At 39.4% G+C, this 12,808-nt stretch overlaps 1 protein-coding gene across 3 annotated transcripts in view; it reads right to left on the bottom strand.

Moving 5' to 3' along the window:
* The window catches only part of COL19A1 (collagen type XIX alpha 1 chain), a 1,587,177-nt gene that overhangs the window by 226,398 nt on the left and 1,347,971 nt on the right, over window positions 1–12,808 (bottom strand). For all 3 annotated transcript variants that reach the window (XM_073675502.1, XM_073675503.1, XM_073675504.1), the window contains exon 44: window positions 2,202–2,246. In XM_073675502.1, coding sequence (XP_073531603.1) covers window positions 2,202–2,246 — 45 coding nt within the window. The remainder of the gene's footprint in view (window positions 1–2,201; window positions 2,247–12,808) is intronic.

Raw genomic sequence — 12,808 nt, 5'->3', positions numbered from 1 at the left:
TACATACACTGTACTTTAGAAGGGTGATGTATGCATTCATAATACTCTCTAATACGAGTAATATAATAAGAACTACACTGGATCTGTAGTGGTATGTAATTGAGCAGATATTCTGCTGCAGTATTCAGAAATCAGGTCATGACTCATTAGTAATTGCAGTCAGATTGTCAATTTATTGCATTCCTGTAGCTTAACTAAATTAACCAGAAAAGCAAAGGTATTAAAAGGACAATGAGCCTTACACATTGGTCATAAAATGTAGTGATACTCTAAATGTAGAAATATTATCTGGCAATATGTAAACAAAGCCATAAAATACATAAAAATAATGAATGCTAACCAAGGGGTCAAGTTATTCTTGAATGTTTATATTTATATTCAAATTGGGGGATCAATATATATCTGTAAAACATAAACCGGTAGAATCCAAGGCCCATCCGCAAGATCCTATCCCAATACAATATGTAGTGGGTGTAATAATATTAGCATATATCTCAAATTAGAAATGTAGTATAGTTCTTCTGATTTGCTATGTCTCTTACCCCATGTGCAGGGCATTGCAGTAGCTTAAGTATCCATGGTTCCGACCACTCATATATTGACAGTTAGTTAGTTAGTTTGTTAGTTGTTAGTGGTCGTAACCATGGATACTTAAAGGGGTATTCCAATCTCCAAGATCCTATTCCAATATGCAGTAGCCGTAATATTAAAAATATTAGCAAATACCTCCAATTAGAAATGTAGTATAGTTTTTCTGATTCTCTGTGTCACTTATCTCATGTGCAGGCATTGCAGGACCTTAGGTATCCATGGATACCTAAAGTCCTGTAATGAATGCATATGAGGAAAGAAACATTGTGAAAACTGTACTACATTTCTAATTGGAGGTATTTGCTAATATTGTTAATATTATACCTACTACATATTGGGACAGGATCTTGGAGATGGGAATACGCCTTTAAGGTATTGCAATGCCTTGCACATGAGGTATGCAACATAGCTTATAAAAAAAACTATACTACATTTCTAATTGGAAGTATTTGCTAATATTATTATTATTATTACACCTCCTACATATTGGGATAGGATTGGAGATCGGAATACCCCTTTAACTTTGAATGCATTCTTCACAATTCAGTCCTAACATTCAAAGTTCTTCACACTTAAATTAGAAGCCTATTTGAACACTGGCCATGTCACACAGTTTTGCTGCTTTGATACATACATTTTACTTTCCTTTATTTTGTATACTCATTTCTGTATTTTGAAACTTGAGCCAAGTTGTCACTGAGAGTATATGCCATTATCCAGCAGCATTTTGGATGGTGTCCATTTGTTGACATGAATATTTAACAATTCTCTACTACCAAAGTCAGAGAAAAAATAAAGACAGTAGCAATTCAGGCTTTTGTCCTGGTGTTGGGATAATTTATTGTAGAAACAGCTAATTAAGAAAAATGTTGCTGCGTGTTGTTCATGTTTAATGTTACAGTTGGACACAATGGAATAAATTATTTTTATTGCACCGAGTAGTAAAAAGCAATGTTTATACATGTATAATATAACATACTTGTGTAATATAACAAGACATTATGAGCAGAAATAAATTAATTATGTAATCATCACAACAATGGTGTACCGCAGGCAAAAGCCTTTAAAACCCATTTACATAGTTTCAGTAGTTAAGCTCCTCAGAAGAGGTGAATAACTATATAATTATATTTTATTTCAATTTAACCACATTTTATTATGTAATACCAGGGGGCAATGCAATCTTACCATGTTCCATTTGGAGCTTAGAAAATGAATTTTGCACAGTGAAAATTGAGTCTTTGACTTACCTGACAGGAGAGGGGTTAATTAAGACACAGCACTTAACGTAAACTTTGCCTTTCTGGAATTAGTGTAATAAACAAGTATTTATTTGTGCATGGTGTTAATGCTGCAGCGAGGGTCCATTAACATGCTGCACAAGCAGAAACATATGGCGTTCCTCCCCTGAGCCTCTTCAGTAATACTGGAAAAAGCATGTTTGAATTTTCCTGGGATTCGAAGGTCTCAAATCACCTATACTTTGTACCTTAGGGAAGCACAGCTACCAAATTGAGATCAGCAATGACAGTTCTTAGGGCTTTGAAATGTCTGTCTTCTCAATTCTCTAGAATATTCAGTAGCAAAGCACATTTAATATGCATACTTACCGGTTCACTGGGAATTCCTGGAGGACCTGGGGCTCCGTTCCTTCCCTTTTGAAATGAAGATATATGTTTTAATCAAATTGTATTATCCTACAGAACACAAATTTAGTTGTTTCTTATTTCTAATGTAATTACCTTACTGACCAGAATAGCATTAAATCGCATGTCGGATTGCAATAAAAATGACTAGTAAATCAGGCTTGCCTTAAAATCCCAGTAACAAAGCTTTTAAGTAGAATAAACAGTGATAGATTGGAAAAGACAGTTTTATATTGCTCACGAAGAAGTATATCTTGCCTGACTACTATGAAACAATGTTTGATTTACCTAATTGTTGATGTGGATGTTTATTCACTCACAATGAAAGCTAGGTAATATGCTTTACTTCAGGAAAAGATTTATTGAAAGTCCAGACAGTCATCAGAAAATGCCATCATTGTTCTCCACCAGGCAATGCAGATCTGTTTTAGAATACTCAGTTTTGTTGAACTCAATGCAAATTTACATTACAGACAGCTAATATTAAATAAATCCTAGACCTGATGATACTGGTTTACTTACTTTAAAGGGAATCTGTCAGTAGGATCAACCGCCCTAAGCCATCCTGCAGGTCATAGAGAGTTGAATAAGATAATAATTTGATATCTGCGATCTGATGTCTTATTCCAGAAAAATCCTTTTTTTTCTTAATATGTAAATGAGCTGTTAAGATCTATGGGCTGAACATAAATATCTCAGAGAATCTACCTGCAGAGCTTATTTTAAATGAAATGGGGTGTTATCAATGTGAGACATGTAATGACTAACAGTCTGCTCTCCTGATCTCACTGCAGAACTGTGCCTGCCTACAACTAACACAGTACAGCAGAGCTGAATTTTGCCTCATTACAAGTAAATCTGCAGTTGTAGTTTTCTTCTCACAGGACTGTCAGCTCAGTTATATTCACCTCCCCTCTACACTGGCTTTTTGGAAGATGGAACCTGAAGAAGTGTTAGTTGTAATCACATACAGCTCTGCAGTGAGATCAGGAGAGAAGACTGTCATTCATTACAAGTCTCACCCTGGTAATGCCCCCTTTCATGTAAAATAAGCTTAGGGAGATGTGTCCGACTGATAGCTTTTAACAGCTCATTTACATATTAAGAAAAACGTGGATCTCTCTGGAATAAGACATTGGATCGCAGATGTCAAGGTGCCAAGGTATTAATTTATTCAAATTTTTGTGATCTGCATGCCTATATAGATGACTTGGGATGGTACATCCTACTAACAGATTCCCTTTAAAAAATACATTTCAAAATGGCTCCATAAAATACTCGATTTAATGTCAGGATTAAACAGCCATCCTGACATATATTTACAAAGTAAGTATGGTCTCTATATTATGTATACAGTTTGCATTGTAAAATCTGGTGATAGATCTGCTTTACATTATTATTTTAATGTTTATTTTTTATAATTTCCACTAATGTAAAACCGTTCACAAGTTAATCTGTATGGGAGAGGGCAGAAATGTTACTGCAACAAAACTGTGAAAAAAGTTTCACTGATACACTAATACAATTCTATAGACATTAACATAAAGTGGGATGGATTTAGAACAAGCATGAAATGGTAATTGACAGGCTTGTAACTAATTATGCTCTCTCTATTAATAACATTTTTAAATCCATAGTTCCCACAGCAATGACTGCAAATTACAAATCAACCCAGTGTAGTCTGATCTCTCAGTCATGTGTTAGACCATGAATATTCATAGTTCTGCAAAGGAGCTGTATACATGAAACACTTAAAAGAGATTTTGTCTGCTATATTAACTGACAAAGTAGGTAAATTTGATCAAATCTGGTCACCCTGGGCAGAATACAGCAGCCACAGCTGTACCAGCCCTCCGCCTACAAGTATCTATAGCTTCTGATTCTCCCTAAGGGCTCGCTCTCGCTTGCGATTAAATTGGACGAATGCAATCGGATAAAAAATCGTATTGCATTCGGACCAATTTAATCCTATGTTTCTGTGCTCGGTTGCGATTTTTTTCCAGCACCAATCGGATTGTGATCAGGCTGGAAAAAAATCACAGCATGCTGCGATTGCATGCTGTATTCGGATCGCACGCACCCATATAATCTATGGGTGCGTGTGAAACATTGCACTGCGCTCGAATAACACCCGAGTGCAGTGCGATTCCTGCCGATGCCAGCAACAGAGGAGATGGAGAAATTGATTTCTCCATCCCCTCCGCAGCTGTCCTGCATTCCCCTCTGTTCGAGAGGATCGGAGCACAGAGCACTGATATTCGGCTCCCGCTCGTAGGAAAGCGGGAGCCGAATGTCATCAGCATATCGCTAGTGGGACCCCGGCCTAACAAGCTACCTCCTAAGATACCTCTACCACTTTGCCATTCTTTCTCCCCCATCCCCACCCTCTTTTGTTCGCCTCCCTCTAGCTATTCCCCTTAACATACTCATTCTGAATTTTCTTCAATCTAAAGTTTGTATTCTTGTAATTTGAATTGTGACCTCTATATGTTTGTTGTAAATCTTTTAATAAAAATTATATCAAAGACTAAGTTGAACCAATAGTGGCAATATCGCCGATGTTGAGATTGTCACTTGGATTAGAAAAGAGCCTTAAAGGGAACCTGTCACCAAATTTGGCACATATCAGCTTAAAATATCAACTTATTCAGCATCTGCGCTGCTTTCCCCAAATCCTTATGTAACCCCGTGACGCCCCCGTATACCTCCGAAAAACCTTTTTAATTTCTCCCGCGTTGTGTTCTAATTGGGTCCGTCTGGTCTGATAGGTGTGGCTTCGGACTCTCCACTCCTCCCCCCACTGCTGCTTGCCATCCTTGACATTGATGATGCCTCCTGCATCTCCCTCATTGCCGTGAGAAATCTTGCGCCTGCGAAGACAAATCACATCTTGCGCCTGTGCAGTATGCTTTGCCGAACTGCGGGCAAAGCTGAAAAACAGAGGTGTGCATGCACACAGCAATGGCCGCAAAATCCTTCCGGTACGTAAGCTGGAAAGACGTGTGCCAGTGCATGTGCACTTTTGTTTTTCAGCTTTGCCCGCAGTTGGGCAAAGCATACTGCGCAGGCATGAGATGCGATTTGTCTGTGCAGGCGCAAGATTTATCACGGTGATGAGGAGGATGCAAGAGGCGTCATCAGCGTCAAGAACGGTGAGCAGCAGTGGGGGGAGGAGTGGAGAGTCCGAAGCCATGCCCATACAAGGGGAGAAATACAAGGGGAGTCAGGACGTTACATAAGGATTTGGGGAAAGAAGCGCAGACGCTGAATTGATATTTTAAGCTGATATGTGACAAATTTGGTGACAGGTTCCCGTTAATGCTTAAAAGTAAATTGTCTCATAATTTGTACAGTGAAGGATTGCATCTTTGCTTTATTTTATACAATCCAACATCTCAGTCTGTATGATTACTTTGCATTATTTTAATATGACATTTTGTCTTGATAGTTGAAACTATTACTATTCTGGCTCTATTTGAACCTTCTGAGATTCTAATTATGACAGTGTTTCAAGAAAACATTGACTCTATAAAAAAAAATTCTAAGAGACAGGTTACTCTTTGGGAAACCCAAATTTATCATGCCTGATTGATCAAGTGATTCAGTTTTTAGACCTTCCACTGATATTTTGGTCATGGCCCTTGCCGCACCAAGAAATATTGCATATGGCTTAAAGAAAATCTTTCACCAGGCTTTGCTATGTAACGAGGGAGTAGCCAGCTCACCCACACAACCTGCAATCCTCCGGAGCACTGAGCAGAGTTACTGCCAAATACGGGAAACATGTAAAAAGGAAGAGGTAGCTTCATAGAGTTAACACCATCAATTTAATTGTTTATTATTTATAACATGATTTAAAAATAAACAACTGATAACAAATGATCCATTATTCACAATAGTTGATTTCACACCTGCCTCTGCTCAATCTCCAATCATAATGACCTCAGCACAGGTTCATTAAACACTTCAATACACAAGAAAGTTAGGATCTGACCATTTTGGCTATGTACATGTGTTGTTTCCTGAAACAATATGAAATTAAAGTCTAAAAAAGCAGCAGTGGCCAGTGTAAAAATTGCAAGATCTGGATTTTATTTTTAATACAGATTGTGCTATGTAATCTAAAAAATGCCAATATTTCATTTTGTGATGACAGTGCCCCTTTAATAAATACAATGATATGGATAGCATTGGGTCATACTGTAGGTAGTAATACTCCCATGGTCCTGATAAATTATCAACTACACTCCTGTAATCCATCATCTTGAGCCATACAAGCACAATTAAAATACTGCAATTTCTATTACAAGATGTAATTTGAAGACTATTGTGTTTGCTTTTGCTCTGCTTCCTTGGGGTAAAGATAATGACAAAATCTGATTCAGTTTCATCTACATAAACCTGATAAGAGCAGATACTCAGAAATCTCCATCAAAAGTCACGGCTTGTTTCTTTTTACTTTGACTTCATAAACTGTAAATTTATCACTAGTTTTTTTTGTAAGAGGTGAACAGAAAGACTACATAATGAGCACATGCACAGTACATATGCTTTCAAATAGCAGTTGTCAAAACACCAAATAATCAAAATAGATTGTTAGATGACCCACAATTGACTCTTCAAAGCTTGTCAACGGCAAATAACCTATGAACCTCTACTAGAAAATCTTCAAAACAAGCTTTTACGGCAAACTCTTGTCGCCCAGTCAACAGGATAAATAGCAGTCAAAGCCCAACGAAATGAAAAAGCAGAGCATCAAGAAAAACAGAATTTATATATATATATATATTGCTACAACTACCACGTCCTATATTAAATTATCAATTTTTCCAAACTAAGTAATATATTTGCTGACTTGATTGGAATAATTATTCCAGTCATAGCCCAAATTCATGCACTTATGATACATTCTAATAACGAGCTAGAAATACTGTGTTCAGTAGACCAAATAATCTATATATAGCCTAAAGTGTGCTTTCTACACATATCTGACATGTCAACCTAGGTCAGGCTGCTCAAAATCCTATAGATTGAATGTGGAAATCTGCAAATAACCATTTATGGTATAGTAAAAGTAGTCATATTCCATTATTATTCAAATTAATGAGTTATTCTGTAGTTCATGTTTTTGTTATGTCTCCCAGACATGGGAGCTACTCTTTGCTTTTCCTCATAGAGCGATGTCTCAAGCAGTAGAACCTATGAAATACATATGCCCAGATAAAACAATCCTTTTGGGGAGAAAGGATTTCACAGATTGTATTTTTATAGACCAGATATCGAAACATAAACGAAAGGGGGGTTTTAAGGTTTAAAGGGGGTTTCCACTTTTGATTTTCTTAACCCCTTAAGCCCCGCGGGTGGTTTGCACGTTAATGACCGGGCCAATTTTTACAATTCTGACCACTGTCACTTTATGAGGTAATTACTCTGGAACGCTTCAACGGATCCCCCTGATTCTGAGACTGTTTTTTCGTTACATATTCTACTTCATTATTGTGGAAAAATTTCTTCGATATCACTTGCGTTTATTTGTGAAAAAAACGGAAATTTGGCGAAAATTTTGAAAATTTTGCAATTTTCAAAATTTGAATTTTTAAGCCCTGAAATCAGAGCGATATGTCACACAAAAGAGTTAATAAATTACATTTCCCACATATCTACTTTACATCAGCACAATTTTGGAACCAAATTTTTTTTTTGTTAGGGAGCTATAAGGGTTAAAAGTTGACCAGCAATTTCTCATTTTTCCAACAAAATTTACAAAACCATTTTTTTAGGGACCACATCACATTTGAAGTCACTTTGAGAGGTCTTTTTGACAGAAAATACCCAAAAGTGACACCATTCTAAAAACTGCACCCCACAAGGTGCTCAAAACCACATTCAAGAACTTTATTAACCCTTCAGGTGCTTCATAGGAATTTTTTGAATGTGGAAGAAAAAAATGAACATTTAACTTTTTTCACAAAAATGTTACTTTAGACCCAATTTTTTTTATTTTCACAGGGGTAACAAGAAAAAATGGACCGCAAAATTTGTTGTGCAATTTCCCCTGGGCACGCAGATACCTAATATTTGGGGAAAAAACACTGTTTGGGCGCACTGTAGGGCTCGGAAGGGAAGGAGCGCCATTTGACTTTTTGATTGTAAAATTTGCTTGAATAATTAGCGGACACCATGTTGCGTTTAGAGAGCCCCTGTGTGCCCAAACATTGGAGCTCCCCCACAAGTGACCCCATTTTGGAAACTAGACCCCCCAAGGCACCTATCTAGATGCATAGTGAGCAGTTGCAACCCCCAGGTGCTTCACAAATTGATTCGTAAAAATGAAAAAGTGGAAAAAAAAAACACTTTTTCATTGTTACGAATCAATTTGTGAAGCACATGGGGGTTCCAACTGCTCACTATGCATCTAGATAAGTGCCTTGGGGGGTCTAGTTTCCAAAATGGGGTCACTTGTGGGGGAGCTCCAAAGTTTGGGCACACAGGGACTCTCTAAATGCAACATGGTATCCGCTAACAAATTGAATGGAAAATCGGCTCAAATTGTTAGCGGACACCACATTGCGTTTGGAGAGCCCCTCTGTGCCCAAACTTTGGAGCTCCCCCACAAGTGACCCCATTTTGGAAACTAGACCCCCCAAGGCACCTTTCTAGATGCATAGTGAGCACTTGGAACCCCCAGGTGCTTCACAAATTGATTCGTAATAATGAAAAAGTGAAAAAAAAAACACTTTTTCATTTTTACGAATCAATTTGTGAAGCACCTAGGGGTTCCAAGTGCTCACTATGAATCTAGATAGGTGCCTTGGGGGGTCTAGTTTCCAAAATGGGGTCACTTGTGGGGGAGCTCCAATGTTTGGGCACACAGGGACTCTCTAAATGCAACATGGTATCCGCTAACAAATTGAATGGAAAATCGGCTCAAATTGTTAGCGGACACCACATTGCGTTTGGAGAGCCCCTCTGTGCCCAAACTTTGGAGCTCCCCCACAAGTGACCCCATTTTGGAAACTAGACCCCCCAAGGCACCTTTCTAGATGCATAGTGAGCACTTGGAACCCCCAGGTGCTTCACAAATTGATTCGTAATAATGAAAAAGTGAAAAAAAAAACACTTTTTCATTTTTACGAATCAATTTGTGAAGCACCTAGGGGTTCCAAGTGCTCACTATGCATCTAGATAGGTGCCTTGGGGGGTCTAGTTTCCAAAATGGGGTCACTTGTGGGGGAGCTCCAATGTTTGGGCACACAGGGACTCTCCAAATGCAACATGATATCCGCTAACAATTTGAGCAGACAATTTGTTAGCGGATATCATGTTGCATTTGGAGAGTCCCTGTGTGCCCAAACATTGGAGCTCCCCCACAAGTGACCCCATTTTGGAAACTAGACCCCCCAAGGCACCTATCCAGATTCATAGTGAGCACTTGGAACCCCAGGTGCTTCACAAATTGATTCATAAAAATGAAAAAGTGTTTTTTTTTTCACTTTTTCATTATTACGAATCAATTTGTGAAGCACCTGGGGGTTCCAAGTGCTCACTATGCATCTAGAAAGGTGCCTTGGGGGGTCTAGTTTCCAAAATGGGGTCACTTGTGGGGGAGTTCCAAAGTTTGGGCACATAGGGGCTCTCCAAACGCAATGTGGTGTCCGCTAACAATTTGAGCCGATTTTCCATTCAATTTGTTAGCGGATACCATGTTGCATTTAGAGAGTCCCTGCGTGCCCAAACATTGGAGCTCCCCCACAAGTGACCCCATTTTGGAAACTAGACCCCCCAAGGCACCTATCTAGATTCATAGTGAGCACTTGGAACCCCAGGTGCTTCACAAATTGATTCATAAAAATGAAAAAGTGTTTTTTTTTTTCACTTTTTCATTTTTACGAATCAATTTGTGAAGCACCTGGGGATTCCAAGTGCTCACTATGCATCTAGATAGGTGCCTTGGGGGGTCTAGTTTCCAAAATGGGGTCACTTGTGGGGGAGCTCCAATGTTTGGGCACACAGGGGCTCTCAAACGCAACATGGCGTCCGCTAACAATTTGAGCCGATTTTCCATTCAATTTGTTAGCGGACACCATGTCGTGTTTGGAGAGCCCGTGATGTGCCTAAACAGTGGAGCTCCCCACAAGTGTCCAAACTATACCCCTCAAGGATTTTATTAAGGTGTATAGTGAACATTTTGAACCCAGAGGTACGGCACAGAATTTGTTTACATTAGGTCATCATATTGAATAAGTTGTCATTATTCTTGAGCGCAAGTGCTCGCTACTTGAGTTTGCATCGGGTACTCAGGTATGCACCATGTACAGCGTGTGCTCGAGTGACATGCTCGAGTCCCTGCTCCGCATGTTTCACGGTTATTAGACACCCAAAAAAAAACATGCGGGGATCGCTCGTGCATGGCAGGCAATCCCCGTAAAGTTTTTTGGCCGCGAAGCATATGGGGCAGAAACTCGAGCATGTCACTCAAATACCCACGATACTCAATGCATACCAGAGCACACGATGCAAACTCAAGTAGCGAGCACTTGCTCTCAACACTAGTCGCCATATCGTCATCTTTTTTTCTTACTTTTGAAAAAAATCCCAACCCCAGCCCTAACCCTAGCACAACCCTAGCCCCAGCACAACCCTAGCCCCAGCACAACCCTAGCCCCAGCACAACCCTAGCCCCAAACCCAGTCCTAACCCTAGCCCAATCCTAACCCAAGAGTTTATTTTTGACGCCGTTCCTTGTGCGGTATAAGTGATTAGACGACTTTATTCTTCGGGTCGGTGTGATTACAGCAATGCCAGAATCATATGGGGTATTTATGACTGACCGCTGTCACACACTAAAAGACGCATTTTTTGTAAAATCTAGTTTTTGCATCGCCATATTTTGAGAGCTATAATTTTTCCAGATTTTGGCAGACAGTCATGTGACAGCTCGTTTTTTGCGGTATGACTTGACGTTGTTATTGGTGCCATTTTCAGGCACGTGACATTTTTTGATCGCTTTCTATTCCGTTTTTTGGGAGGCAGAATAAACAAAAACCAACAATTCAGGAATTGTTTTTTTTTTGTTTTTTTTTATTCTGTTCCGCGTGTGGTAAAATTGATGAGGTAGCTTTATTCTTCGGGTCAGTACATTTACAGCGGTACCACATTTGTATCATTTTTCTATGTTTTGGCGCTTATACACAATAAAAGCTATTTTATAGAAAAAAATATTTTTTAGTATCGCTTTATTCTGAGAGCTATAACTTTTTTATTTTTCGGCTGATGGAGCTGTTTGGTGGCTTGATTTTTGCGGGACGAGATGACGTTTTCAGCGGTATCATTTTTATTTATATGCGTCTTTTTGATCGCGTGTTATTCCACTTTTTGTTTGGCGGTATGGTGATAAAGCATTGTTTTTTGCTTCGGGTTTTTTTTTTTTTTTTTACCGTGTTCACTGAAGGGGTTAACTAGTGGGACAGTTTTATAGGTCAGGTTGTTCCGGACGCGGCGATACCAAATATGTGTACTTTTATTGTTTTTTTTATATTTTTTTTATAATAATATTTATTGATGGGTACATTATATTTTTATTTTTGGTGTATTATTTTTTTTATTTTTTTTATAATATTTTTGCACATTTTTTTTTTTTTTTCCACTTTCACACAGTTTATACACTTTATTACTTTGTCCCACTCTGGGACTTTCACTTTTTTTTCTCTGATCGCCTGCCTGCATGGCATAGGAATGGAGCACCATCCCTATGCCATGAAGGCTGTCAGAAGTGCACAGTGTGAAGATTGCTTGGAGATGCACTGCGCATGTCCAAGCAATCTTCCTGCTCTCTGGTGACCCGGATGTTGTCATGACGACATCGGGTCGTCATGGCAACACCCGGGAAGCCTTTGCAGACTGCGCTGGAAGCCGGAAGAGGAGGTGAGTATCGGCGATCACCTCCCCTTGCCCCCGCAATGCCGCGATCGACTTCGATCGCAGCATCGCGGGGGTTAATGTGCTGGGAACGGTGCAGGACCGCTCCCTGCACATAGTACCGGGTGTCAGCTGTGACAATCAGCTGACACCCGGCGGCGATCGCGCCCGCACAGCCTGTGTGCGCGCGCGATCGCGATGACGTACTAATACGGGTCTGGCTCTTAAGTCCCAGGGCACAGACGTGTATTAGTACGTCAGATGTTATTAAGGGGTTAAATAACCATGAAGTAGGCTCTAAAAAAATAAATCAATCATATGCCAATACATATGAAGCTTTTGTTATAAAGCTGGTCTTCTAAATTATTCTTTCAGTTGGGACGAATATTTGCAGCCAATTATTGGCCTCAGTTCTGCCTAATGCGTTGTTGCAGTGGATTGGCTGCAGTGGTCATATGTTCATATAATAGGTACAGGATATTCAGACTTAGAGTACTAGCATGACCAAACATCAGTACTCTACTGGGGAGGAGGGCAATGAGGTGACGGAAGCAGCCTCCTTTCTGTCTGATTGTTTAGATGCCAGAGTTATGATTCACTGCAGCATCTAAGAGTCAACTAATTAGCTCCAACTGTCCGGCATCAGCCAAGAC

This window comes from Phyllobates terribilis, unplaced genomic scaffold (assembly GCF_046119375.1).
Source record: "Phyllobates terribilis strain yellow unplaced genomic scaffold, ASM4611937v1 Scaffold_3__8_contigs__length_932513732, whole genome shotgun sequence".
NCBI classification, from domain to species: domain Eukaryota; kingdom Metazoa; phylum Chordata; class Amphibia; order Anura; family Dendrobatidae; genus Phyllobates; species Phyllobates terribilis.
This window is presented reverse-complemented; position numbering and strand designations above follow the sequence as displayed.